Here is a 27,750-nt window from a genome sequence, read left to right as displayed (position 1 = left end):
GACACCTCATCACTTTTTGGTTTTTGTTTTTTGCCAAAAATTCAAAACCTGAATCTAATCACAAGGAAACATCAGACAAACCCAGATTTAGGGACCTTTTACAAAATAACTGGGGGCTGGCCTGGTGGCGCAGCAGTTAAGTTCGCACGTTCCACTTCAGTGGCCCAGGGTTCGCCGGTTCAGATCCCGGGTGCGGACATGGCACTGCTTGGCATGCCGTGCTTTGGTAGGCATCCCACATATAAAGTAGAGGAACATGGGCATGGATGTTAGCTCAGGGCCAGGCTTCCTCAGCAAAAAGAGGAGGGTTGGCAGCAGATGTTAGCTCAGGGCTAATCTTCCTCAAAAACAAAATAAAGTAAAAATTAAAAAAAAAATAACTGGCCTGTACTCTTCAAAAGTGCCAATGTCTTAAAAACAAAGACAGACTAAGGAACTGTTCCAGATTAAAAAGAAACTAAAGCACATAAATACTAAATGCAAAACATGGTCCTGGATTGGATTCTGAACCACGAAAAAAGAAGCTATGTAGTACGTTACTGGGCCAATTAGTGAAATTTAAATAGTAATAGTATTGTATTAGTATTAAATTTCGTATTTTTGATAATTATCCTGGCTTCTGAAAGTAAATGTCTTGGGAAATCCATGCTTAAAGTATTGAGGGGTAGAGGGGCACAATGTTCGCAACTTATTCTCAAACAGTACAGGGGGAAAGTATTTACATAAAATCTACCTGCCGTGATCGTGTAGCTCAGTAATGGCACTTGGGAAGGTAAGATAGCCTGTCCACCCTCTTGGGCTGGAACTGGGGGGACATTAAAAAAAAGCACTAGATTTAAGACGGAAGGTCCAAGTTTAAATCTCAGCTCCACCATTTACTCTGTGTTGGGCAGCAGACTTTATGTGTCTAAACCTCAGTTTCTCCCTTCTCCACCCTCAGTCTCTCCCTAACGAGTGTGAGAAGAAATTAAGTGCTCACTCAATGTTGGTTGAATCTCAGTCTTCCTGTTTGCCTAGCCAGAAGTAGGCTGCAACAGTCTTCTCTATATTTCAGACTCTTGTAACCAAAACTTAAAAAGAGTACATTGTCCTAGGTACGATATGTGGTTGTATAGTTTGCGCATTTTTCAACACCATCAAAAAAAAGATACATGTCCTTCTTAGAACAAAGCTGCAAAAGCACATTCCACATGTCCTTGGCCTCACTGAGGTTTATATAATTGTTTCTTTCAGAGATCTAGCAGAAAGTTTAATATTAAAGCAGCTTATTTTTTTTTAAGTTCACCTTTAACACTTTTTGATAATTTCTGTTTTGCTTCCCAGGAAATATACCTGGGTCATGGGCAGTAGTGACTTAAGATGGACATGGGAGCCACTCTTATTACAGAATATTTTTATGCTTCGAATAAGGGAGAGGGAGGCCTCAGACCAGTGTACGTATATCAACCAAGAATAAATGGGGTGTGTCCCAGTGCTCCAGCTTCTTTGGAGACCAAGAGTTAAGAAGGAGAAAAAAATATTTAGAACCAGTAGTTAGAAAGCAGGGTTCTATGAAGAACACAGCTGAATGGTACCCTGAAATGGCCAGTGTCCTTCTCAGTAGGCATTTCACTGTGAGGGCTCTTCAGTCATCTCTGCCCTCTTCAAGTGGGCTGAGGACGTTGTTGAGGGCATTTTGAGGTTAGCCTGAGTTGTCCAACTCCACAGGTGGGGGAAGAAGGGAAGAGGTTGGGGAGCCCAGGCTTGCCGTTTGCTTAAGGGGAACCTCTTAGCATGGAGCAAGAGAGGAAGGAAGACTAGGTAAGTTCGCATGCACTGGCTTATGTAATCCAATAACCTTGTAAAGGTGAGTATCATCCCCTTTTACAGATGGGAAGACAAAGACTGAGAGAAAAGTAAATGCAGAGCCAGGATTCAAACTTAGGTCTGTCGCCAAAGTCTGTGTGCAATGAAAACACTCTGGAAGGAATTACTTTTCTATGAAATCATTGGGTGAGATTAGAAGGTGAGATTCTAAGGAATTTCCAACCCTTCATTTTCTAAACTCTCTATACATGGTTAAATTATGTTTATATAGACCCCTTGACCTTGGGGAGAAGTATATCCTGAATCCTTACATTTTGCAAATGTTTCCATAGAGGGCAGAGCAGCCCCACTGAGACGTGGATGCTGAGCTTACATTCTCTGGCTGAGAGAATCAACCTTCCACAACCCAGTTGCATAGCCATGCAACTCAAGTTTGAGCCTCAGAAAAATTACAAATTGTCATATGCCATGAGTTTTCCTGATGCTTGTGAATAGTTAGAACCTCTTATTTTGAAATTATGAATTCTAGGAATTTAAGCACATAATATTTAAATGAACAAAATGCATGCTTTTCCTGAATGAACCTCTGTTGGACAGCTTAGGTAAGCCAGCCTGTGGAAGTCAGGCAACAGTTCATTCTGAGGAGAGTCACACACACAGCCTTCCTGCAAGGAGCACTGTCCGCAGAGGGGCGAAAAGCAGACGCAGGCTGTCAGTTCAACTCATGTCTTCATCCAGGCAACAAATACTGACTGACTGCCTTCCCTGAGCCTGGCTCATTAGGAAAACTTCAGTGAAGAAAACCAACATGGCCCCTGCCCTCAGAGAGCTTACGGTCTAGTGAAGAGATCAACCCTAAACAAATAATCACACAAGTAACGTGGTTACAGTTAAAATAAATGCTGTGAAGGAAAGTACAGGTGCATAAAATAGGAGGACCTAATCCATTTTTGGAGGGAGCTGTGGAAAGGCCTCCCTGAAGAGGTGATACTTCAGCTAAAAAAATGAGGTGCTGGTGTTAGCCAGGCAAATAGGGAGGGCAAAGTATTCCAGAAAGAAGAAACAGCATGTCCAAGGGCCTTGAGGCAAGAAATTGCTTAGTGAGTCCAAGGAACAAAGAACAAACTAGTAGGACTGGGATGTAATGAGCAAGGGAGACGAGACCAGATGAGACCAGATAGCAGATAGGGTAGGGCGTGAAGGGCCTTCTGGACCATGTTAAGGAATTTCAACTTGATTCCAAGGGAAGGGAAGCCATCAAAGTGGTTTTAAGTAAGATCACTCTCCCTGATGTGTGGCGACTAGTTTGGCAGAGGACCAGAGAGATCGGGAGGGTTAATGGTGACGAGTGAGGCAGTGGATGGATCAGAGCACTTTGAAGATCAGTTTGCCAGGGCTTGGGTGACTGGGTCTGAAGGATGACTCCAGGGTTTTGCCATTACTGACATGGAAATAAATGGAGAAAAAGATCTGCAGTGAAGTTAAGAAGCTCACTCTGACTGTTAGATTGGAGATTCCTGTAGTGATGATGATGATGAAATAACAATAGCTAACCCTAGGATTGATCCAGGCACTAATAATAATACTGTCAGCCAGATATCTTGAGCCAGGCATTGTGCTGAAACCCTCACATAAATTGCCTCACACAGTAACCGTGATAAGAACTCTCATCCCTACTGAAGCATAACATCCACGGCCTTGCCAACGGGACTGGAATGGCTGAAGTCCACAGGCCCAGATCCCTCCCCTTGGACAGTGCCTAGATGGGCACTGCTAACATTTGCTTCTCTGGATTCCCTGTGTTATTTTAATAAACTCCACATTCTTCTTGCTCCCACCCCATGTCCTCTCTATCCCTCTCTATTCAGCCAATTCTTTCCATTTTTTCAAAATCATTTTTATATTTTTCTGAGTAGCACATGCCTTGTTTAAGAAAACCTAATTCTAGTGAAGCCTTTTGTCCCCCTAAGAGCATTCTCCACTAGTAGCAGAATGAAATAGAGCACATTTCTCTGCTTAAAACCCTCCAGATACTTCCCTTTGCTCTCAAATGCCAAACTCCGTGTTGTTCTGTGGCCTGGCCTACCTTCCAGAACTAGTACTGCTCTCCCTCTTACTACCAGACTTTACCTCTAGTTCTCAGAGCAAGCTTTTTCCTGCCTTGGGGCATTTGCACTTGCTGTTCTCTCTCCCCGGACTGCTTTTCCCCTGGACCTTCTCATCCTGCAGGCCTCAGCTAAGAGGCCCTCCCTGACTAGAGTGGGCTGCTTCCCTCATTCCCCCAGTCTTACTCTTTATCACAGCATCCAGTTGAGGTCTTTGATTGCACTCACCAAAACTGTAATTGTTTTTCTTGGCTTGGTTACTGTCAGACTTCCTGCAACTAGAATGTCAGTTGGTGAGGGCTGGGCCCAAGTCTCTGATCCCACTGTTTCCCCAGAGTGTAGCCCCGTCAGATACACAGTAGGTGCTCACTGTAAATTTTCGTTGATTGAATGTTGAAAGGGACCTGCAATGACATCTCCAGGCAGCTTTGCTTCCTGTGTTTCTAGACTTTTTGGATACTCTGTAGTATATGTATACTATTTTCAGATTACAGATAGGCCCATTGCTATAAATTTAGAAGAACGTTACCTGTAAAGATACCTGAAGGTTGAGGAAAAACATATTGAGCGTGTTATTTGAAAACGTAACCTAATGTACTGCTTACAGATGTTTATTCTGTTTCCCAACTATCTGGAAACCATGTAGCTCAATGCTTCTCATAACCCTGTTTTGAGGGTGCCACTGTCCCCACTTTCTAAATGAGGAGGTTGAGACAGTGATGCGGTAGCTGCTCTGGTGCATCTGGGGGCCCTCAGGTTCAGAGTTCTCCTCAGCCCATTCGCCTCATACGTGACCTCATGCTCCTTTGCCTCAATCCCACACACTTCCAGAACCCTGTTGGGGCTGATCTGGGGATTTGGGAGGAGAAACCTCCTCAACTTCTTTTTCTTTTCCCCATTATTTTTATTTTTGGACCTACAGAAAAGTTTAAAGACTAGTACAGTGAATACCCATATGCCCTTTATCTTGATTCACCAGCTGTTAACACTTGCCACATTTGGTTTAATTATTCATTGATCTCTACTTTTCTTCTTTTTTTTGCTGAACCAGTTAAGAGTAAGTTGTGCCATCATAATTCTCATGCTTAAATACTTCAGCCTAGGAATAAGTGTATTCTCCTACGTATATTCATTATCACACTCAGCAAACTTATCCTTGATAGAATATTATCTAATATGTCCCAATAATATCCTTTATACATGGCTGGATTTGAGCCAGGATCCAGTCAAACATGATACATTGTACTTGCTTGTTATGCTTTTTGTTCTTCTTTAATCTAACACAGATCCCAGCCTTTACTTGTCTTTCATAATACAGACATTTTTGAAGAGTCCAAGCCAGTTATTTTGTAGAATGTCCCATAATTGGGGCTGTCTATTTTCTGATGATCAGATTTCATCTTAAATACTATTGACAAGAACACTGAGTAGATGAAGACGTACACCCCTTCCCAATGCATGACATCAAGAGGCAGTCAAGTCAGTTTGGTCCCACTATGGGTAACGTTAAGTTTGATCATTTGGTTAATGCAGTGTCTATAAGATTTCTGTTGTTCTCTTTGATATTAGTAAGTACAGATCTTCCTCAACTTACAATGGACTACGTCCCAATAAGCCCATCATAAGCTGAAAATGCATTTAGTCCACATAACCTACCAAGCATCATAGCTTAGCCTACCCTACCTTAAATGTGCTCAGAACACTTAGATTAGCCTGCAGTTGGGCAAAATCATCTAACACAAACCCTATTTTATTATAAAGTATTGAATATCTCATGTAATTTACTGAATAGTGTATTGAAAGTGAAACACAGAATGGTTCTCTGGGTACAGAATGGCTGTAAGTGTATCAGTTGTTTACCCTCGTGATCATGGGGCTGTCTGGGAGCTGCAGCTCGCTGCTGCTGCCCAGCATCAGGAGAGAAGATGGTACGGCTAGCCTAGGCAAAGATCAGAATTCAGAAGTCAAAGTATGGTTTCTATTGAATGCATGTCATTTTCACACCATCGTAACATGGAAAATCATAAATTGAACCATTGTTAAGTCGGGGAGCATCTGTAATCGAGGGTAAAACTGAGACTGTAAAGCTTTCAGCCTTTCACTCAGTGGTTTGGAGCATCCATTGACAGTTCTTACCTGAATCGATTATTATATGACTAAGTTGAAAAGTGCTTACTTTCTAGTTATGCATTCCTCCTACTTTTCTTAACTGGCCTTCTTCGGGAAAAAGGACCTTTCCCTTCTCCCTCCCCTCCTTTTTCTTTTGTTTTTCTTTTTTACTATGGACTCAGATCTTTTTAAAATTGTCTTATAATCCATTTTTGTCATTTTTTAATGATCACATTGTCCAAAATGTGGCCAAGAGGAGCCCCCTTCAAGCTGACTTCTTTGTCCTTTTGACATGTCCCCATCCGTTTTTAAGCATTCACTTACTTTCTTGTAAAAGGTGTTCTAGGTTCACCTTGTAATTTCCTTGCCAAGGTTCTAGGATCAGCCTTTTCTCAAAAAAAAAATTGGGTTTTTTTAGTGAGGAATGGTATCTAGAAACCAAGATCTGGATGTTAAGTATACTGATTGCTACAGAGATGTCTCCTTCCAGGCCCATTCTGACAACAGAGCTAGTAAACTATATAATTTTTTTTAAATACAAGCTCATACAGATACCTCAATTTCCACTCCCACAGAATTCTTCCTTTCCTCCTGTTCCACAACTGAATCTTTTCGCAAAGTGAGAACTCTCGTTCTGAACATGAATGTATGTATTCATTTGATCTATCCTACAATACATACAAAATGTTTTTTTAAACCAAATTACTGAAATAAACCAATGGCACAGCAAACTTACTAAGTTCAGTATTTCTTTGCAATTCTTTTCCTACTTAGGATAAATCTCCCTGAAGATAGTCAAAACTCACATGAATATTTTTCAAGTGGTTATATTAATTTTAAATACAATTTCATTGTTTAATATGGGTTCATTTTTTAAATCAACAAAGGGAAAAAAAACCAGAATATAAATTTTCTTTTTTAATATGTAAAACTTGAAGAGCTGAGAGAACCAAGAACAAAGGACCTCTTGGGAAGGAGTTACCACAGGTCCTCATGTGGCCTTTGACTTGAATCCCAGTAACTAGTCCACAAGTCTCTGCCCAGACAGACCCCACCTCCTAAAATCAGACTTCATCTCTTTAAGTCGTAAATGAAGAAAAAGGATTTCAGAACACTTCAACTAACTTTTTCTCTTGCAGAGCACTTACGGAGTTCAGTGATTGATCGCAAAGATTTAATAATCAAAAGGATTAAGCCCAAGCCCCAGCAAGGAGACGATATCACGGTGGTGGATGTGGAGAAGCAGATCGAGGCCTTCCGCAGCCGCCTCGTCCACATGCTGGGGGAGCCGCTGGTCCCCCAGCTCCAGGACAAAGTGCACTTGCTGAAGCTCCTGCTCTTCTATGCTGCGGACCTGAACCCTGATGCAGAGCCTTCTCCCAAGAACTGGAGCGGCCCCTGAAGTCCTTCGAAGCACTGAACACCAAGAATACCTCCTGAACTCTATCTCCAACTACTTGGAAGTTGTAAAAGTACGAAAAGTAGTTAAAAATCTTGTAGGACCAAACCTATCTTATTTATCTGTAGGTTATGATAACTTTCTAACTCTTTAGTAGATAACCTTTTTTTTGATAATCCTCACCTAGCCTATTCTCAAATACGGCTTAATATACAAGGTGTATATATTTTTTAATAAATTATTTATCTATCCTTTTTTTGAAAAGGTAATACTATATGCACTATATTTAACAGTTCCACTCAAGATGTGAAAAAGAATCCCTCTGTGAACAAATCCTAGACATCAATGTCATGTCATTCACAGTACTGACAACCTGTTTTGAACGAGAAAGACATATCCGTTTCTCCCTAATGGAACACAAACATCCTATATTAGATCTCTTACATTGCGTATGAATTTGACTTTGTGGCCAGTCTATTAAGATCTAATGTAATGAGGGGGGTTAGCAACACAAGGATTGAGTGTGTTACAAAAAATTTGATGTTAAAAGGATACAATAAAAAAGCAATGGTTTTTCAAAATACCAAGTTTACCATGCTTAAGTTCCATGATTTTGAGTGGGCAGAATGGAATAACTACTCCAAACAGGACCAAAAAAACAGCTATCCACATTTGAGAAAGTAGTAAGGATTTTTATTGTCAAAACAAGTAAGAGATACAAGCATAAGAGAAGACAAATAAATAAACTGTTCTGCTCATTTTAGACTCCAGGTCCTCTCTGTGGAAAGGTTAGCTCAGCTCCTTACATCGACATGATACTGTCCAAAGCAGACAACAGCAGGAATTTGAGAGTGTTCAAGATGATGACTGAACACGTACACCGTGAGGAGAAATGAAAAGGTGGTTTCCCAAGTTCATTTCCTCAGTAAAGTGTATATTTATGAAGGTAGGAGGCTCATTTTAGGGAAAACTGATTGCATACAGAAAATTTTTTAATTCTTCAACCTCCCAGAAAAAAGTTTCAGGCCCTGGCCTGAACAAGGAAATCAAAATAGGACGACATCAGTTTCACATCGACCTCAAGGCTATAATCTAACTGTAGTTACCACCTTCTTTACTGTAAAAAAGTTTAACATCCATTTATCTATACCAAACCAGTAGACTGAATTTTCTCCTGTAGGAAGTTTTCAACCAAATTGGAGTTAAAGTGCAACAAAAGATATGCAAGACTACTGTTTCTTCTGTGACCCATAAAAGAGAAGCATCCCTCCAACAGCATGGCCCAAGGGGACCACAGTGGGAACTGGCTACAGGACGAGCGGTCCAGCAGGTCTGCCAAGAAGCACGGAGCCTCCAGCTTCAGTGCAGGAGGGGCCCCTGCCAGGTCTGGCTTTTAACTACCCAGATCTCAAACAGATCTTAGGTCCTCCTCACTGACAAGGCTAGAGCACCCAATACCAGCACAGTGAAGAGGGCCAAAGTTGTCTCAACTAGTCAGTGAACACCTCTACTCCATGACTAGTCCATGCGCATGTTGACAATAGTAAAGGAATCAAGAAGCCTCAGTTTGGGAACAACACAAACATTATTACCTAGTAAGCAATGATCAAAGTTCTTGTCCAGGGTAAATGATACAAAAATAGGTAATGAGGTCCCCCATACATCACTGCTGAGATTATTTAGTCTAACCTTAAATTAAAGCAATACAAAATGGCTTCTTCCACACAAGGACAAGCTTTGCACTGATGTTTCTCAAAAACCAATTATGTCTCCAGCTCTAGCCTCAGTTTAAGAGGTTTCAAAAAAAAAAAAAAGTTTCCTATGTCAGAGCCAAGGTGAAAGGGGAGCTGACACAAGACACCCTCTATCCAGAGTCCCTGGAATAGAAATAGCTCTAGAAGCCAGTGGGTGTGAGCACATTCAAGTCACGGGGTTTGAGATTATGGGTCCGTGGTGGTTGTTTCTTCCCTTCTATCACTGGGATGTCCATCTTGGGTGGCTTGAAAGTTGCTGGATCTTCGGCCATTCGGGTGGCCTGCGCACGGATCAGGTCCATTGGAGAAGGCTTCTGGGCTCCTCTGTAGGTCTGGGTGGCGAAACCTCCTACAGAAGTAAACCGCAGAGGAAATGATCTCAGAATTACTAGGCAGTTCCCAATACATGTGGTAAAATGCCTGCCACACTGCTTGAGTTTTGAAGGAGCTTCCTTACCTGAATCAGACTTCTGGAGGGATCTTGGTCCAAAGAAGCTCCATTTATCTGCCATGTTTCTGTCTTTATCCCCACTTCCAGAATCCATGGTGCTAAGATTTGGGCCAGGTAACGCTGTGGAAGAACCAGAAGCGAACCAGCCTCTGGAAGAGAAAGGATGCAACATATCCTAATAATATCCTCTGCCTACACCTCTAGAAGTGTCTCACGCCAAGCCTAGGAACTGTCAACTCCCCCTTCTCACTCTGAGATCACAGGCTTAAACCCCAACTCTGCAGGAGCACTGGCCTTCCTTGAGCTCACTGCTGCTCAGGGGAGCGCAGGAGGGGCTCACCTGCTCTTCTGCTTAGGGGAAGAGTGGGGGGTGCTGCCTGGGGTGGATTGGGCTGAAGCCGGCTGCTTCTCTTCTCTTGTTATCTCTCCACTCTGTAGCTTTAGTTTCTGTTCAAATGGATAAGAAGAAAGACTTTTTAAAAATTGGAGCAAATACAAAACAACAATAAAACAGCTAACTTTGGGTATAAACAACCTGGTTCACACAACAGGCAAAAGGAAAACATTAATAAGTGGAATAATTTTGAATTATAGAACAGACATTCCTTTGATTCTACCGTATTAGATAGAATTCCATCTTTTAGGAAAATGTATTTATTCGACAGCATATCTGAAACACCTCTGTACTAAATATACCACACTAGAGCTTTTAATTTTCCCACATTCGCCCAGCCGGTCAGCAGCGGGGCCCGAACTCAAGCTGCAGGCCTTCTGGGCCTTTGGAGTAGGGCCTTGAACTCCTCTCTCTGCCTCTCCTATCACATACAACCCCTGCCATTCCCAGTCTCTCCAAGCCAACTCTCAGGCCTGCTGTCGCTCTCAGGCTGAAGGTTTCCTCCGTGGGGCTTGTCCCATTCTCTCCCCTTCCCCTCCCCTAACCAGTCACTCCGGGTTCCCTCGGCATTGTAAACGCACCTCTAACATACAGACTAGCAATCCAGCAGGGGAGAGACACATCTGCTTCTCAGTTCCTAGATCAAGGCTCCCATACTGTCTCTCTGCTCCCCGTCCGGGATGCCAATGCTTAGCCCAAGCTACATTCCAAACAAATGACCATGTCTGAATTTTCTCAAACACTCAACATATCAACTTGTGAAAGCTGGCATTTCAGTCATCCTCATGTTCTACTCTTGTGGCCAAGATGCAGAAAATGGGCCAAAGTCAATTCTACCATTACATAGGGTGAATTGCTCAACTGGAATTCTGGCTGACATCTATCCTGGAAACTTCTCAGTGTCAAAGACTGACAGTGACCCCCTCCAAAAGCATCTGTCTTGTCCGAGAGCTTGAACAGGCCACTAACCCAACCCTGATCCTCCAAAGCAGTGGTTTTGAAATCAGTGTGCAAAAGTCATCTGAGATGCTCATTACAAAAGGCAACCGTCCAAGTGTCTTCGATCGCTACCCACAGGCCACCAGATCCACATTAGTCCTCCTCCTATATATTGCATATCATGATCCTCATGAGGCCCTTCAGGAGACAGTCTCAGACAACTTTGGAATATGGGGGAGAAAAGCAACAGGAAGCAGGGCATCAGGAGACAAGTTCAGATACTGTGACTGGTTAAATATATGACCTTAGACCTCAGTCTCTTCACTTATAAAACACGGCGAATAGCATCTACCTCAAAGGAGTAACACAAAGATTAAGTGAATGCGAGTGCTTCATAAATCATAAAGCACTATGAAATAGAAAAGGGTATTCCCTGAAAGTCATTTAAAACTATTTTATTCATACAACTATTTGATCATTAACCCTACCAAAAATTATTCTTCAGTCACTCCAATTTTAGAAATGAAAGAGCAAAAATACTCCAATTCTATATTTGCTTTTTATTTTTTGAAAATTAAATATTGAGCCGGCCATTCCTTTCCAATTAAAGTGTTACCTCTGCCAAGCTTGCCCAATTCTCTGTGCGAGTCAATTGCTCTGGTACACAAAGTGACTGGCACTGGCTTTACTGTTCACACTGTGCCCACACACATCCCATGCAATCTCATCTGAGCCTCCTAAGCACAAGGAAGCAAAACACATCCTCCCACTTTACAGCAGGAGAAGCAGAAATGACGACACGAAGAGCTCCAGAGCTTTCAGTGACAAAGCTCCACCATGGGTATGACCAAACCAGTTCTAAATTCCTCACCCAATTCTCTTTCCACCACTCTCCACAAGGCCCGGCTAGCTGAGCGGGTAACTTCTAAACCACAGCCACATCTCAAGCTATGAATGATGAGGGTTTTGGTTTTTTAAATTCCTAAGAAACAAGCTTACGTGGAGCGCTTCTGCCACTCGAAGGTACTTGATCTCCTCGGTGGTCAGGCCCTTGTGGGGTGTGTAGCCAGCATCTGTCAGCCCTGCCTGTTGCTCAAAACGCTGAATGCTCTCCTGGGTCTGTTCTGGGAACAGAGGAGATGACAGTCATGCCCATCCCCTCTCCCACACAAACTGGGGGAGATCAACTTCTGTTCTCCCCAGAAGCAAGAGACCACAATGACCATCCGAGGAGGAGGGTTCTCCCAGACGCGCATCAGAGCAGTAATTCTGAACCTCACACAAAGTTCTTCTAATCGGAAGGAAGCCTTCCCTCACACCAAGCTGAAGAATGGTTACTCCTAAAGGGACAGCTGGATAACCTCCAGGGAAACACTCCTTACCTTCCTCTTATTTCTACACTGTGACATTTTCTTTGTATTTAAAAATGTAACATGGAGAAGGCAGCTGACATTCAGAAACACTGCAAGTTCTCCAAAGATAAAGTTTCCTCAGAGAGACTCACCACCCTCATTACCCACGCAAAGACTTTCACCAAAGAGCCACATTTGGGCTAGATGACACCGAGGTACCAATTAAATCAAACCAGAGAATGTGCCTTGAACTAGCCAAGGTCTACCGATCCAATGTTTCTTGTGTGGGAAACTGCTCATCCCAGTGCCTGGCACAGCAGACGCATTCACCTCAGTATCACATCACTCTGACTTGATTATCTGAATTTTTCCTTGATCTGCACACATAGGACATTATATCCCCACTACAGGCAAGTGGCAGCTGTGGACCAAAAGTCTAGACACCAGATGTCCTTTAGGACAGTCATTCCCCTTCTAATGAATTTTTTATTTCCATCAGAAATAAAGGCAAAGAAAAAAAGTCAAATGCATATGGATGTTTTCCAGTCTTACCAGGTAGTTATGTGAAAATTTAAAAAGTGGGAAAGGATTTAATGAATTACAGTACACCAATACCAGGATTTTAAATGCAGCCATTTTTTTAGAATTTAAGACTACAGCAACATCAAAAGTTCATGGCAGTATTACCTGAAAAAAAATAGAATGGTTTGTTTACTATATCTGCAATTATACAAAAACATGCATATATGTGGAAGTGACTAAGTCAAATAAGCGTCTGAGTGACGGTAGTATTTTGGGGTGTTAGAACGTTCTGTACTGTCAATGACCTGTATTTTCAATAAAGAAATTATACTGTGCTACAAGAACGATGACTACGCTTTCTAACACTGCCAGACATATTCTCAAGCTTGAAAAATACTAGTAGTAGTTGCTGATTCGAATGGTGCATTTATGTGTGAATAAGCAAAAGACCAAGTAAGAGTCTGCACTTCTCATTCTCGGGTGCCTTGTCCAGGAATTGCCCAAGACAAACTGATGCCCTCCCAGAGCAGATAAACAAGGGCGTCCGACTGCAAAACTGAGCCAACCACAGACACCTTCTATGTGCCCTGCCCCTGGCAGAGGCTGCTGCTAACAAGCAGAGCTGAGTATCACATAATTGTTAACTTCCCACAGCAACTAGAAGAGCCCTCCAGAACCAACAAGGTTAGTTAACTTGTTATACTCCTCCCCTTGACCTGCCAGCCACACCCCTCATTTCATGAAGAGGGAAAGAGTCTCAACAGTGGCATAACTTGCCCAAGGCCACACTGAGGGATATGGGAAAATAAGATGGTACCAACAAGCAGAGTGCGCCTAAATCACCAGAGATGCTAAAAGTGTGACAAATCTTCCACCTAAACGGAGCTTCGCCCTGGCGATTCAGCAGCCAGGCTGACATGTGCCAGGCCCGGTGGGGACATGCTAAGGCAGGCGTGGGTACAGAACCCCCACAGGTGGACTGCAGGAAGCCTGAGCTCTTCCCCACCCTACCTCACGCCATCCTGAGGGTGCAGGGTGCTTACTTGTGATCAAAGAATTCATGATGACACGTGTAGCTTTGGCCTTCACCACAGGGACCTTGTCCACACCGTCAGTGGCCGATGACAGGGCCACGGCAGGGGAGGAGACACTGGCCTCTCCTTCCTCCACCTGTTCGAGAGAGGTAAGGAGGCACTTGAGCAGGCAAGGGAGCCACACACCTAAACTTACTCCTTTAAGGAAGGAGTTGCTGAAATACCTTCAATCCGATACATGAGGAAATACGTGAGGGGGGGTTGGTTGTCCCCACCCGATTAGATCTGTATCATCCGTAGTGACAACAGATAAAGACATTATACGAATAGCTGGAATTTATAGATATGGGAAAGCCAGCATTTGAAGCTCTGAAGTCTACTACCTTCGCAGACTACATCTGTCCAACATACTACAGGACCGTGCCCCTAAGAATGCAGGAGAAACACCTCTTACTAAGCCCTGACCATGGACCAGGCCACGCGCTTGCTTCTGCTTAATCACTGCATCCGCTAAGTGGTTCTCAAACTTTGCCGAGCACCAGAACCCCCTGGAGGGCTTGTTAGACAGACCACTGGGCCCCACCCTAGAGCTGAGCCAGCAGGTCTGGGTCAGGCAGAGAATTCATGTTTCTAACAAATTCCCAGGTGTTGCTGATGCCACTGGTGCCCAAGACCACATTTTGAGGACCACTGTTCTCAAGGTTCAAGTAACGCTGTTTTAAAACAAACCAAAAAATCTATGTAGTTCCTAATCTTTAACGTGAGAGAGCCAAGAACATGCCACCTTCTTCAATCTAAACACCTGACACCATGCTCAGGCCCAGCAGGGAGAAGAGAACGGGGTCTATTCTTTGTTCTCTGCTTCTGCAAAGGCATTGAGGAGGAGGGTGGTCAGAAAGGAGGGGAGCAGAAGTACTGAAATGTTGTAGCCTGTTACAAAATAGGATTCACACTTTTCAGCTGTGACCTTACTCAAGCAAGACTGGAACCTGTTTCCTTCCTTGGGAGATGGTGACGGTCAGGACAGGGATGGTTCTCTAGACACAGGAAGGAATGCGTGTAATGAGTCAGGCTGAGCTTTCCTTGAGAGCAGCTGTTCCAAACCGTCAGCTGTTCCAGCTGGGGCGCACCAGAAGACTGGAGCCCATTCTTTGCCTTGTGAAGTAAGCAGCAGCCTTTCTAAATGAAAAGGGTGAGCGGCCCTTCGAAGCACTGCGGGAAGCCTGCTCACTCTCTCTCCAGTCCCTGGAGCCCGTGGCTCCGGGCCTGCAGGCCAGCTGCAGGGGTCCTTTTCTCCTAGTACTGCCAGTACTTTACACAAAATGTTTCTCCTCAACAACTGATTGGGTCCGATTTCAGTAGATAATGGACACAGGGAACTCCCCCAGAGCTGTAGGGGACACTTCCGTAGAAAGGAGCTCCCTGTTCCGAGGGCTGAATGGGGAAGCGGGGTGGGGAGACTCCCTAGAAAGGAAGGCCACACACAGCTCTCTGAAGTGAGAGTGAAGCTGGGAGCCAGGAGTCCCAACATCAGCTACACACCTGATATGTCTCAAGCCTTTTCATCCTCTTTTATTTAATCCCCACAACACTCCACGGCATGAAGTAGTCTCAGCTCTCAGATGGAGACACTGTGGCCCAGGGGTGAAGCTGTGTGTCCAACATCATTGCTAGTACATAGACCATTAGGGGATCCACACCAGGTCTGTTTAAGCAGATCCTTCTGTTACCTACTGTCAGGCCCTGAGCTCTCACACAGGTCAAAGTTCAGCGAAACTGTAGCTGCAGGTTAAAGGGCCTCATCTCAGCGGGCAGGCCTAGTTTCTAGTTTATTCAAGCACAGTGCCTCCCTCCTTGCACTCCTGGTGGTGGCAGGCTCAGTCCCTGCAGTCAGGAAGCACAGGCTTCGGCAACACGCCTGCAACAAGCACGTGAGAACCTAACTGCACAAAGGGATGTGAGGGCAGATAAGGGTGCCCCAAGGTGCACGCGCACGTCGGTCAGGAAGGGCCTTTGGAAGGAAGCGGCTCTCACAGGGCACGGCAGTGGGAAGGGGCATGGGAGGCAGGAGGGCCAGCACAGCATGTGTTCAGGAAGGAGCCGACGTCCCCCCCAGTCACTTAATGAACATTCTTTGGAATCTGCTTTCTGCCAGGTCCTCTGCTAGATATTGCAGATAGAGTACAAAATTAGGTATGGCCCCTGCCCTCAAGAAGCTACTGGAAGGTGACAAAGTATGGCAGAGATTATGACAGGGGTCCATGTGACAGTGGAGAGCTCAGAGGGAGAGGTGATGGTCTTATGGGGAAAATCCTCACAGAAGAGAGCTAAGACTTAAAAGGATACCATTTGTCAGACAAATGGAGTAGGAGGAGCGGGTGGGAGAACAGGATGGGGACTGGAAACCTTCCAGGCGATCAGAGCAGTGTGAAGCATAAACACCCTGTTAAGTGCAAGACATCTCCAGTAACTTGCATGGGTGGATCACTGGGGGGGCTGGGTAGCGGCAGTCAGGACCTGGACCACGCAGAGCGAGACTAAGGAGCTTGGATTAAATACAGTGGGAAAAGGGAGGGGTGAGGGTGGGGACAAAAGGCAGGAGAAGACACAGCCATTCTAGTTTGAATTAAAAAGAAAAAAAGACCGCCAACTCCAGCTGAGGCACAGAAAATATATACAGGGGTTGGCGGCTGCCCACTTCTGTGGGTGCTGGGAACCACTGGAGGCTTCTGGAGCAGAGGAAGAATGAAGGGGTTGGGCTTGCCAGGACAGTCCATAGGGTCAGATACCTTGGCGAGGTCCTGATACTTGCGCTCTGGAATCACTGGCTTCCAGGGGATGCTGCCCATGTCCGATGGAGGAGGAGTCATGGGTGTAGGGTCCTCAAGGGCATCATCATAGCTGAATGCCCGGCGGTACATCCCGATGGGCAGGGACATCTTGCCTAGAGGCCCACTAGGCTCAAGAGCTAAGAACAGAGACACCTGTCAGGATGGGTCAGCAAGTGAACATACTAATAGCTTTAAATTAATTCATAGGCAGTAAAGCTCTAAAACACTCACTCTGGGACAGAGCAAGAATAGCTTCTTCTGGAATAGCTAATCCATTTAAGAAAAGGTAATAGCACTAATTCCTTCCTTTATGCCTGACACTTCGGATTTTCTACTTAACCTACTCAGTAGCCCAAATCCAATTTACAAATTAGGAAACCAGAATTCAATTTAAATTTATCTGAGCAAGGTCATACAATGCAAAGTGCAGTTTGGAATCAAAGTCCAAACCTATCAGATTTCAAAGCTTGTATTTTTCATGCCACAGAAGCCACCCCCACAGAAACACCAAGGCTCTCAACTCACGCAAGACTGAGGATATGAAGTTCTTGTTCCCATTTTATAGATGAGGAAGTTACGGCCTAGAGGTCAAGTGATTTGCCCAGATTCATAGAGAAAGTAACCACCTGGGGCTCGACTGCCTTCCCGACCTCACCAAAGAGAACCAGAGCACTATGACAAGAAACATCAAAACAACAGTGTCCAGGTCAGCTCTAGAGTCTGAAGGATTTAGTCAGCAGAGCCAAGTTCCACCACAGAAACTGCTGACACCACTCTCATGAAACACTGCCAGCCGACCCGGCCGTTCCTGTCCCCTGGAACTGGCTGGGGGAGTGCCCCGTGGTGACGCAGGTATCCACTCCAAGGGCACGCTGCGCTCTGCCAGACCAGAGAGCAAAGGCCATGCTGTTTGTTTGCGAATCCTTTCTCAGCAGAACAAACGTTCAGATCCTGACTTCAGCGTGATGCTTTCCCGTTGCTAAAATTATACAGTCACACTCTCCAAGACATCAACTTCCATGGCAATAAGTCCAAAACCAGCAAAGACACTTCATTTAAACAGCAAGGGGACCAAGCAGCTACCATTATTATTAATATTAACAACTACTAACAAATCCATAGAAACAGAGATTAGTGGTTGCCAGGGACTGGGGAGAGGGGGGATAAGGAGTGACCACTAAGGGGGACAAGGTTTTCTTTTTGGGGTGATGAAAATGTTCTAGGATTAGACAGTGGTGATGGTTTCATAACCTTGTGAATATACTAAAAACCTCTAAACTGTTCACTTTAAGTGGGTGAATTTCATAGTATGTGAATTATCTCAAAGAAGGCAAACACAAACACACAGGCAAATAATAATTACCAAGTACCCTTTCTCACCGGGCACTTACATCCCTCATCTTACTTCATCCTCATTAAGCAGCTCTTCTTCCCATTTTCCAGCTCAGGAAACTGAAATATAGATCTTAGGTGACACCTACCTAGCAAGGGTAGGGTGGGGACTAGAACACGGATCAAAGCCACTACTTGCACTGGACACGCAACACTCCAGGCTCCACACACTACAAAGCATTAACCTAACAAGTGCAACCCCATGGCCGGCAGTTACAGGGAGTGTATGGTAATGACAACCATGAAAGACGAACTAAAAAGCACACTGATGAGGTCCGAGACCAGCGATGGATCCACATTGGGAGACACAGGGAGATTCCTAGGAATCCACTTAATTTGGGAGCAATTTCAAAAACATCGTAAAGACTCTTCCCAACAGCCATCCCAACAGCCTTCCTAAAAATAATAATAAAGTGAGCTAATGTTTACTAAGAAATATATTCCTATAAATAGAGACGAAAAATTTTTCTGAGCAATAAATGTATATTCATCACTTTTAACTCATTTTCACCTATTTTATGTTTAATATTCAGAGCAACTCTGAGAGATAAGCACTATCTCTTTACTGAGAATAAAAAATCGAGTGATTCAGATTTGATTAAAAATCACTAAAACAGTCCTAAGAGGGATCAATGATTTCAGTAACCCCCAGAAATTATTGCCCTAGACGGACCCAGACTCGCTACATGCTGCTGTGAGCATTTTCATGACTGCTTAAGTTAAATCTGCCTTTAGATCAGGCTGGTGCCTTTTTGCCCAGACCTCCATTCTGCCCACTCCCTTCCCCTCCTCCAAAAAGGGGGATGAGTTTAACCATTTTGGTACATGCTATAAGAACTTCACAACTTATTCTGAATTCTCATTTGATATGTGTAGGAAAGTGACAAACTTCTCACACTCTTAAGTGAAATGACTAGTCTCTCTCAAGGTAGGTTTTGGGTTCATACCCTGGCTGCATGGTTAATAGGTTAATATTTAAATGATGTCAATCTATTAAATCTAAATGCTCGCCTCGTGCCAGAATAACCATTGATAGATGGTTCCGAAAAAGTGGTTTCTGTCTAGCTTAAAACATGAAGGGCAAAACAAGAGTTTACCAAAAAGAATTAAGTTTACCAGGCACTTCTGGTTGTCTCGAAGCCATTGAAAGACTGGGATCCAGGTGCTTTTTCTATATAGAATTCCGAGTAGAGTCCCTGCTACCTAATAAAAATAACAAAGGGCATTTTCTTACAGTGAACATCAAAGAATAGCTCCAATACCGTTCTTCTGACAGGCACACACAGCTTTGTGGCTTGTTTACAAGGCTGAAACACACATGAAAGAGCCAGTGGGTGACAAACATGCCAAGGGGGAAAGAAAAAAGTCTCACACCACCTGTGGCTGATCTTAACACCTGTGCCGTGACAGGTGGTGAAAATCTCACCTTACCAGCGTGAAATGGTGTGACGATTACGCTGACAGACAGATATTAACGAGGAACATCGTCCAGCTGCTGCAAGTTAGCAAAGCTGCCCAGAACAAGTCCATCCATTCCAGAGGTCCTAAGAACAACAAACAGCCAGCATTGGTACAGCCCTTCAGAGTCTGCCAAACACTTTCCTGTACCTTCATCCATTCCCCCTAACAACCCTGCCAGAGAGATTATACTCATTTTCAGATAAGTTAGGGTCCAAATAACTTGACCCACAGCAAGGGGCTAAGTACCACAGTAGGTAAATTCATTCTTTGCTGCTAACCCTAATATTTATCAGGGTTTTATCCAACATTTATCTTGTGTTTTAACCCTTGGAGGAACACTGCAAAGCAGGCATTAATTATCCCCAATTTAAAGAGAAGGAAACTAAAAATGAGAAGATAAATGATTTGTCCAAGGTCACAGATAAGTGGCCCGCCCACAAGGCAGGTAGTTTCACCCCCCCTTTACAGGGAAGTTCACACAAAGTGCTGAGAAAGCCAAGTTGTTTGCTTTTCAACTTGCTACACTGTCTTTCTATCCTGATGGAGCTCAGAGGGCAAACTAGCTAGTTCTTCATTAAAGAGCATCGCAGAAACCAAAGCTCAGCCATCCTCCGGGCCCAGGAGATACATCCCCTTCCACTTCTCCATCCCGTCCCCTCCCCCCTTCTCCGCAGAGAGCCTGCATTTCCTTCACAAGATACAGGACGATGCCAGCAGGATTTGAAAGGCCAGGTCTAACCCAACCCCCTCTCCCACCCGCGAGGCTAAGAAGGACTAAGGAGATTACGGCCGGGGCCTGGCGTAAAACCAGGGTTCCCTGAGGGCAGGGCAAGCAGGAGGCTTGCGAGGTGAGGGCGAGGAGTTGGGGTCCCGGGCTAGGCCGCTCCGATGAAGTCAAGGCGAGGCCCCGGGCGAGGCCGAAGGACATCATCAGAGAGAAGCCCCACTGGAAGACCCCAGACGGCAAGGCGAGAGAAGCAAGGGGCTGCCTGGCCAAGATCGAAGTCGGGGTGAGGGGAGAGGCGTGGAGAGCCCCCAGGCCAGGGTCTGGGTGTAGGGGCGAGGGGCGCACCCCTCGGGATGGGCGGAGAATGTAGCCCCAGGGAGATCCAGGCCCGGCCCATGTCGATACCTGTTCCGCCGCCGCGGAGCTGCCTGCGGCCCGAGCACCGGCACTAAAGAGGCTCCGAGGGCCCACGTCTTCCGAGAGGCTGTGGCGCAGTCGGGACCCGAGCCATGGTGTGAGCGGCGCTTGCCCGTGGCGACAACGAAAGCCCCGGGAACCAAGTGAGGAGCACAAACTGCCAGGCCGGCTGGCAGCCTTCCTGATAAAGCCTCCGGAGGCCGCTCCACTTCACGCGAGACTTGACCCGGGAGGTGCCCGGGGTATGCCGGGAGTTGTAGTCCACGATCGGGAAGGCCCCGCGACTTTAGCTGCACTGCGGGTAGCGGGCTTCTCAGCTCCAAAGGTGAAACTTGCCAGCTCCCAGAGGAAAAGCTGCCCTTTACCACCACTCTATACCTGGGTCTGTGACAGGCTGAGGGAAGATGGAGGTGGCATAGTAAAGTGACACCCTCCAACCCGTTTCACAGAGGTAAAGTTGAGCCTCAGAGAGATGAGAAGTCACTTGACTAGTAAGAGGTGACGTGAGCAGGGACCCTCTTCCAGGAACGGCTGGGCTAGGCAGGCTTCACACGAGTAACAGAACCAAAAAGGGGAGCAAACCGCACCTGCCTCCCCTAGGTAAAGTGATCCTAATATCTCTTCCTTTTTACACTAAGGAAAGTGACTTCTCAAGAGGTGCCAGCTCAAATGTCACATCCTGGAGGAAGACTTCTTTTTTCCCTAAAGGGTTTACAAATATGACAAAGCAACAAACCGAGGAAGTCAAAGAAGTTGATAAAAACCTACCTACATTTCTACCTATGTCCAAAGCTTGCCATCAAGGCTCATCTCAGGAGGCTTCGGAGCTGCGGTGGATCTGACACATAGATTTCAGCACTGGGCTTCCCAGGCCCCCTGGCAGGAGGGAGAGGCTTTCTTCTCAAAGCTTGAGTGTCCTCACCAGACGACTACGCTGGAGTGAGCCGTGAATTAAAGTCTTTTCTAAATTCTGTAATTAGCTTATGAATAGCACAATTACAGCGCAGTGTGATTGTGTGTGTGTGTGTGTGTGTGTGTTAAAAGTGTTACTTTGTTAATTTGGAACTTAGAAAATATACCATAATTTTTTACCTTCTGTGGAAGCAAAGCTGACCCCTTGCCTTCTTCCATCACGGGGAAGGGGTACACCTCAAAGAGGGGAGGAAACAGCACTTTGCACCCTTCTATAAATCAGAAGGGAGGATGATCTTTCGTTCTTATCCCCAAATTGATAAAAACTGAAGTCTTTCCTCGAAGTTACTGACTCTCTGACTAAAACAACTTATCCCTGACTTTTGTGGTACTGATGTCTGAAGCTATGGCATGATGTTGGTGGATAGTAGCCATAGGAGAAAACTGCTGTTTTCCACAAAGAACAGACTAACTGTAAACTTTCAACTTTTGCGATCTTATGAGGTTTTCCCCTATAAATGGGTGTTGTGTTTTTATTAGAAGAGTTTGTTCTTTTAAAACCTGGACTTCCCTTAGAAGCCTTCTTTGCAAGTAAACCAGTTTCCTAATGATCTGGTTCCATAGCTAAGGAGGATTCAGTCAGTCACAGCTGAATCCACAAGGCCCAAGAAGGACACCTTCGGAGCTGTTTGACCTCAGGCCATTTTGCACAGCTCCTGGGGTAGATCTCTTGTGGCAATAGAGATTCCTCTCCACCCCATCTTTTGTGCCTTTTTCCAACTCTGGTTTTGGTTCTTAGCTAAGCCTGCTTCAGTTCTGTGCACAGCCACTTTATTTCCCCAAGGGTGGCAGCATCCTTGGGAAGTTGGGTTTTGAGGTCTGACTGTGTGGTCCTTGTCTGGGAGCAGATAATAGTTAAGGGTCTCTGTGTGTGGCCGACCAAAGAATCTGGTTACCTTTTTATGTATATTTACAACATACTCTTACCAGGAAACTAATTTCCTAAATGCTTTTGACTCTGAATTGTCTTTTTGTATCTCCTTGGGCATTTCATACTTTAATAAACATGGAGTCTCAGAAATTGGAATTGACCAGGATCTCTCTTGCATCCCCCCAGATGCCCCAAATCAGCCTGCATTCCTGCTGCATGGGGGGAGGGCAGGGAGCAGGACGGAATTTTGCCCAGCTGCCTTCCTCTAGACATCTGCCCTCTCTGGCCAGTTCAAGCCCTCAGAAAGGTCCACTCCCTAGACAGACCTGCCACCGTCCTCACAACTCATCAGCAGACAGAGGTATGATAGCAAGTGGGGCATTTGCATTTCTGGGGTCTCTAGACTGGGAGTGCTATCTGGAAGCCTGCCCCTTCTATCATGGAAGATGCGGCATTCCACCCAGCAGTGCTCAGGAACTGTCCCACCTGGCAGCTGTGTTAGGAAACTAACACTCTCATGGGGACTTTGGCAAAGGTACCTCAGCCAAGAAGTGGTGGGGTTGAAATTCAAGGCCAGGGCTGAGTGCCCAGCTCCTAGTTTGACTGCTGGCGGTCCTTGGCCTCAGCTCCTCCACTTTTAAAATCCCTGGGGCAAGAGTGTTGAAGGTACATTCCCGAGACAGAAACAACTAGAAGTAACAGCTCTCTCTAGTGGTGAGGGGGAAAGATTCCACTGAAGAAACTGAGGATGCTGGGCTAGCGGGTCAGCTGTCAGGCTGTCCTCAGAGACCAACTTCTCCAACCTGATATTACACATGATGCAGCTAAGCTACAGAGAACAAAAGGAACCCAGCCAGTGTCACACAGTTAGTCTGGGACAGCCGGTTAGATAGAAAATGTGTTCTTGTGTCTTACTTTGTTGTCAGTGCTTGGGGTGCTCCTTGCTGGGGATATACTGGGGAGGAAGACACAGTCCCTGACTGTGTTGGGCTGAATTGTGTCCCCTAAAAGTCATATGTTGAAGTCCCAACCCCTGGTGCTTCAGAATTTAATAGTATTTGGAGATAAGGTCTTTAAAAAGTGATTAAGTTAAAATGAGGTATTAGGGTGGGGCCCTAATCCAATCTGACTGGTGTCCTTATAGGAGGAGGAAGAGCCCCTGGGGTGCCCAAGCACAGCAGAAAGTCCATGTGAGGATGTGGTAAGAAGGCGGTGCATACAGTGAGGTGGCCATCCACAAGCCAAGGAGAGAGGCCTCAAAAGAAGCCAAACCTGCCGGCATCTTGATCTTGAATGTCTAGCCTCCAGAACTGTGAGAAAATAAATTTCTGTTCTTTAAGCCCCACCGCGTGTGTGGTACTTTGATATGGCAGCCCCAGCAGACTAACAGGAGGAGACAGACAGACAATGAAAGAATGTGAATGACTACGTGTCAGGGGTCATGAGGTGTTAGCACCAGGTGCTATGTAATAGGGGGCCTGACTCTGGAACATCAGGGGAGGCCGCCCAGAGAAACATGAGTCACAGAGGCAAAGAAGCGGGTGGAAGAGGGTGCTCCAAGTGGGGCACCAAGGCAAGAGCAAAGACCCAAAGGCAGGAGAAAGCTTGTCTGAGGAACTAGGAGAGTGTCGGGTTGGAGGGTGGGGAGCAGATCGCAGGGTCTTTGAGGTTGGCAGAGCCCACTCCCCCTGGGGAGTGAGGGGCTGTGTCAAAGTGGACACGGTGTAAACCACTCTGCAGCTGGCCTTCAGTGGGGAGGGGAGGGAAGTTAGGAAGGCTAGTTGGAATGGGCCATGGTGTGATTTTGTTAGGCTAGGTTTTGTTAGACTAGGTTGGGGTTTATCTGGATGGCAGAATAAGCATATTCAAATGCAGTTGCGAAGAATCAAGCAGAGAGGCAGGTGTGGAAGATGCAGATGAGTGAGGGGTTAAGAGCCCTGAGAAGCAGGAAGGGGCACCTGGCATTGGGTCAATTACTTAGGGTCTACAGGCTTTTCAGGGACCCACAAAGAAAACCTTTTGAGTGCTAAAAGTAAAATGTTTGGCTCCAAAATTTTGTTTTAAACCTGCAGAATCAAAATTAATTATGTTCAATTAAATGTCTGCACAACAGATTATTATGTCTTCATTTATGATAATATTTATTTTTAGTAAAAATGGCGTTGTATTTGAAAACAATTTGGGAGCTAGATTTTTCTCACCTTGAAATAAATCCCTAGTGAGCACCTTAGCGCTCCTAAAAACCACCATAGGCAAGCATAAACTAGAAAAGTTACCTGCAGCTAAAGAATTTTTAAGCAAAACTTTAAAAAATTATTTAGGGGCCAGCCCAGTGGTTAAGTTCACACACTCCACTTCTGTGGCCTGGGGTTCGCAGGTTTAGATCCTGGGTGCAGACTTACGCACCACTCATGAAGGCCTGCTGTGGTCCCACATATAAAATTGAGGAAGATTAGCATAGATGTTAGCTCAGGGCCAGTATTCCTCACAAAAAAAAAACCACGAAGAACAAACAGCTTTAAAAGCTAGTATTGGAGCAATCGAGGGGATTTGAATATTGACTGTATATTAGACAATCATGTTACATCAGCATGAAAATTCCTGGCTGTTATATTGGTACTGTGGCTATATAGGAGCGTGTTCTTGTTAGGAGATAACTTCTGATGTTTTGGGGACTGAAATGCCATGATGTCGGTAACTAATTCTCAAAGAATTTGTGTGTGTGTGTGTGTGTCCGAATATATATATGAAGGCAGAGAGACAGAGAAATTAACTGAGGCAAAATGCTAACGGTTGGTGAATCTAGATGAAGGATTTACAAGTGTTCATTAAGCTATACGTAAATTTTTTTCTGTAGGTTTGAATTTTTTAAAAGAAAAAAATTGGGGAAAATCCAAATGTAAGATGGGTTAGTCAGAACTTGTTTAGGTGAAAGCAGAGAGATTTAACTCCTCCAGCTTAGTGCACAGAATCCCTCGGAACACCTGAAACTAGAGGCTCCTGTTTTCTCTTTCTCGTCTTATCTTCATCCTCTCTCAGTGTCTGTGGGAACATGACTGCTGAGAGCTCTCAGGGTTACTTCCACCCGGAAGAGACTGGCTCTCTTTCTCGATTCCAGTTTGAAAACCCCAAAGAGGGTCTGGCCTGGTTTGGGTCAGTGCTCCCTCCCACTCTGACCACTCATCTGTGGCCAGGAGGACACAGTGACATTAGGAAGTGTCAGCTTCACGAGGAATCTCATGATTGGGATGGGAGAAGCATTTCCCATAGGAAAAGGGGGAGGGGACAGAAAGAACAGTAGGTCTCAGCACATAGTAGATGCAATCAGTATCCTCTCAACACGGACTGATGAATATCGAAGAGACAGGAACTGTGCTCGGTGCTGGGGGTACAGCAGTGGCCCAGCCCTGCCCTCATGGTGCTTGCCTTCTAACAGGGGAGACAGGTGACAAACTGACAACTCATCCAAATTGCTAATTAAACAAATGGGCAAAGTGTATGAGCAGACAATTACAGAAGAAAACTGCATGGTGAATAAATGTATAAAAAGGTGTTTAGCTTCACTCCAAATGGGAAAAACACAAATGAAAACAAAGAGATACAAGTTCATTTTCAGCAGATATGCAAAAACTTTGTTTGATGATACCATATGTTGGCAAGGATATGGCGAAAGAGAGACTCTTAATGTTTCCAGAATGGATTATAAATTCGGACAACCAATTTGGAGAGCAATTTGGCAATATCGAATGAGACTGAAGACACACAAATGCAGTGACTCGGCAGGGCCACTCCTCAGGACATAGCTTAGAAAATCTCACAAATGTGCTCAAGAAGACACATATAAGAACCTTCATGCCATCTCTGTCTGTATAGCAAAAATATGTAGTCAGCCCAACTATTTCAACAACAGAAAAACAAAAAAGTAAATTATGTATATTCATGTAATGGAATACTACCTAACAGGAGAAATGAATAAACTAGATCCCCATGTATCAGCATGGGTAAATCTCAAAAACAACACATCAGATTTAAAAAAAAAGATAACAGCATGTTACCATTTATGTAAATTATTAAAATACAAAAGAAAGTTTTGATACATACATAATAAAAGTATAAAAATATAAGTGAGAATTATACATATCAACTTCAGGATAATGGTTATCTCTGGAGGTCGAGGTAGAATTTAAGTTGTTTGTAATTTTTTTAATAAAAAAGAAGAAAATACAGCAAAATGTTAACTACTAAGTCTTGGAGGTCAACACATAGATATCTGAACATGTGTGCTTGAAATATTTAATAATTTTGAAATTTAAAATCACTAAGAGTCAACTAATTAAAATGATGAACAACTCAAGAGCTTGTCTGTGTCTGTGAAATTGAAACATCCTAAGATCCAACTGAGGATGCATGTGAGAGACTTCATAGCCAATCTCTGGAGTTTCGCATCTTTTTTAGAAGAAAAGTTTGATAAAATGAGTGGACCTACATTCCAGCATCTGTACAGGGAGATCCAAGATATTAAAAGCCTGGGTTTTGGGGGCTTTTTTTAAAGATTTTATTTTCTCCTTTTTCCCCCCAAAGCCTCATGATACATAGTTGTGTATTTTTAGTGGTAGGTCCTTCCAGTTGTGGCATGTGGGATGCCACCTCAGCGTGGCTTAACGAGCAGAGCCATGTCCATGCCCAGGATCCGAACCAGCGAAACCCAGGGCTGCCAAAGCGGAGCGCGCAAACTTAACCACTCAGCCACAGGGGTGGCCCAAAAAGCCTGGTTTTGAAGCCAGACAGACCTGGTTCAAACCCTAGCTGCATCATTTATTCACTATATGATCTTGGGAATGTCACTGCCTCTCTCCAGGCTTCAGTTTCCCCTTTTATGAGGTGGAGATGAGATGACAAGATGGCAGATCGCACAAGCCAGCCCCAGGTCAGGGAATACCTGAGAGTCAAAGGGAAGTTGACAGATCTGAGAGACCAGCCCTGTGGCTACCAGAAGAGTGCTGGGCATGGGTGTGGACAGTGGCAGCCCAGCGCAGAAGAGGACAGAGCTCCAAGTTCTGGAATCAGGCCCTGTCGGAGTTTTCAGGTAGTTGTAGCCTTTCTTCTTCCCACCTGGCTCTGGGCAGACCTCGGCCAGCCCTGTCACTGTCACCACACCATTACTGCAGGCTTAGAAGGCCCCGGCTGGGTGGAGGTGGCTTAGAGCCTCTGGGT

General features: G+C 44.9%; 2 protein-coding genes across 11 annotated transcripts in view; one reads left to right on the top strand and one right to left on the bottom strand.

The window, feature by feature from the left end:
• Positions 1-7,937, top strand: part of SIMC1 (SUMO interacting motifs containing 1) — a 98,111-nt gene extending 90,174 nt beyond the window's left edge. The window contains exons 10-12 of one of the 3 annotated variants that reach the window (XR_006889338.1): positions 1,870-2,005; positions 6,596-6,666; positions 7,160-7,258. Coding sequence is in view for 1 of the 3 variants with exons in the window: in XM_046666120.1 (XP_046522076.1) it covers positions 7,160-7,422 (263 nt within the window). In the remaining 2 variants the exon portion in view is untranslated. Of the gene's footprint in view, positions 1-1,869; positions 2,006-6,595; positions 6,667-7,159 lie in introns of all 3 variants that reach the window. The other 2 variants (XR_006889339.1, XM_046666120.1) reach the window with 2 other exon arrangements.
• Positions 7,938-8,090: 153 nt separating this feature from the next.
• KIAA1191 (KIAA1191 ortholog) lies at positions 8,091-20,833 on the bottom strand. 8 transcript variants are annotated; one of them, XM_046666126.1, is made up of 9 exons: positions 20,682-20,833; positions 19,515-19,632; positions 19,323-19,395; positions 16,655-16,833; positions 13,875-14,001; positions 11,957-12,081; positions 9,965-10,071; positions 9,631-9,773; positions 8,091-9,522 (listed from the first exon to the last, which is right to left on the bottom strand). In XM_046666126.1, the coding sequence occupies exons 4-9, from the start codon at positions 16,802-16,804 to the stop codon at positions 9,314-9,316; spliced, it is 861 nt and encodes a 286-aa protein (XP_046522082.1). In that variant the 5' UTR covers positions 16,805-16,833; positions 19,323-19,395; positions 19,515-19,632; positions 20,682-20,833; the 3' UTR covers positions 8,091-9,313. The 8 variants fall into 8 exon arrangements, with proteins under 8 accessions (XP_046522082.1, XP_046522078.1, XP_046522083.1 ...); XM_046666122.1 differs by lacking the exon at positions 19,323-19,395 and adding an exon at positions 19,205-19,291; XM_046666127.1 differs by having other exon boundaries at positions 19,520-19,632.
• Positions 20,834-27,750: the final 6,917 nt, after the last annotated feature.

This window comes from Equus quagga, chromosome 7 (genome assembly GCF_021613505.1).
Source record: "Equus quagga isolate Etosha38 chromosome 7, UCLA_HA_Equagga_1.0, whole genome shotgun sequence".
NCBI lineage: Eukaryota > Metazoa > Chordata > Mammalia > Perissodactyla > Equidae > Equus > Equus quagga.
Note: the sequence above shows the minus strand (reverse complement) of the source record. Positions and strands in the feature narration are given on the sequence as shown.

Excerpts from the sequence above, each read along its gene's own strand:
- KIAA1191 (XM_046666121.1), bottom strand. The coding sequence starts at position 17,254 with ATGGGAACAAGAACTTCATATCCTCAGTCTTGC. Across the intron at positions 16,850-17,221 it reads CTTCATATCCTCAGTCTTGC|GTGTCTCTGTTCTTAGCTCT; the intron begins GTGAGTTGAGAG and ends CCATCCTGACAG. Across the intron at positions 9,774-9,964 it reads TCCCCTAAGCAGAAGAGCAG|AGGCTGGTTCGCTTCTGGTT; the intron begins GTGAGCCCCTCC and ends TTTCTCTTCCAG.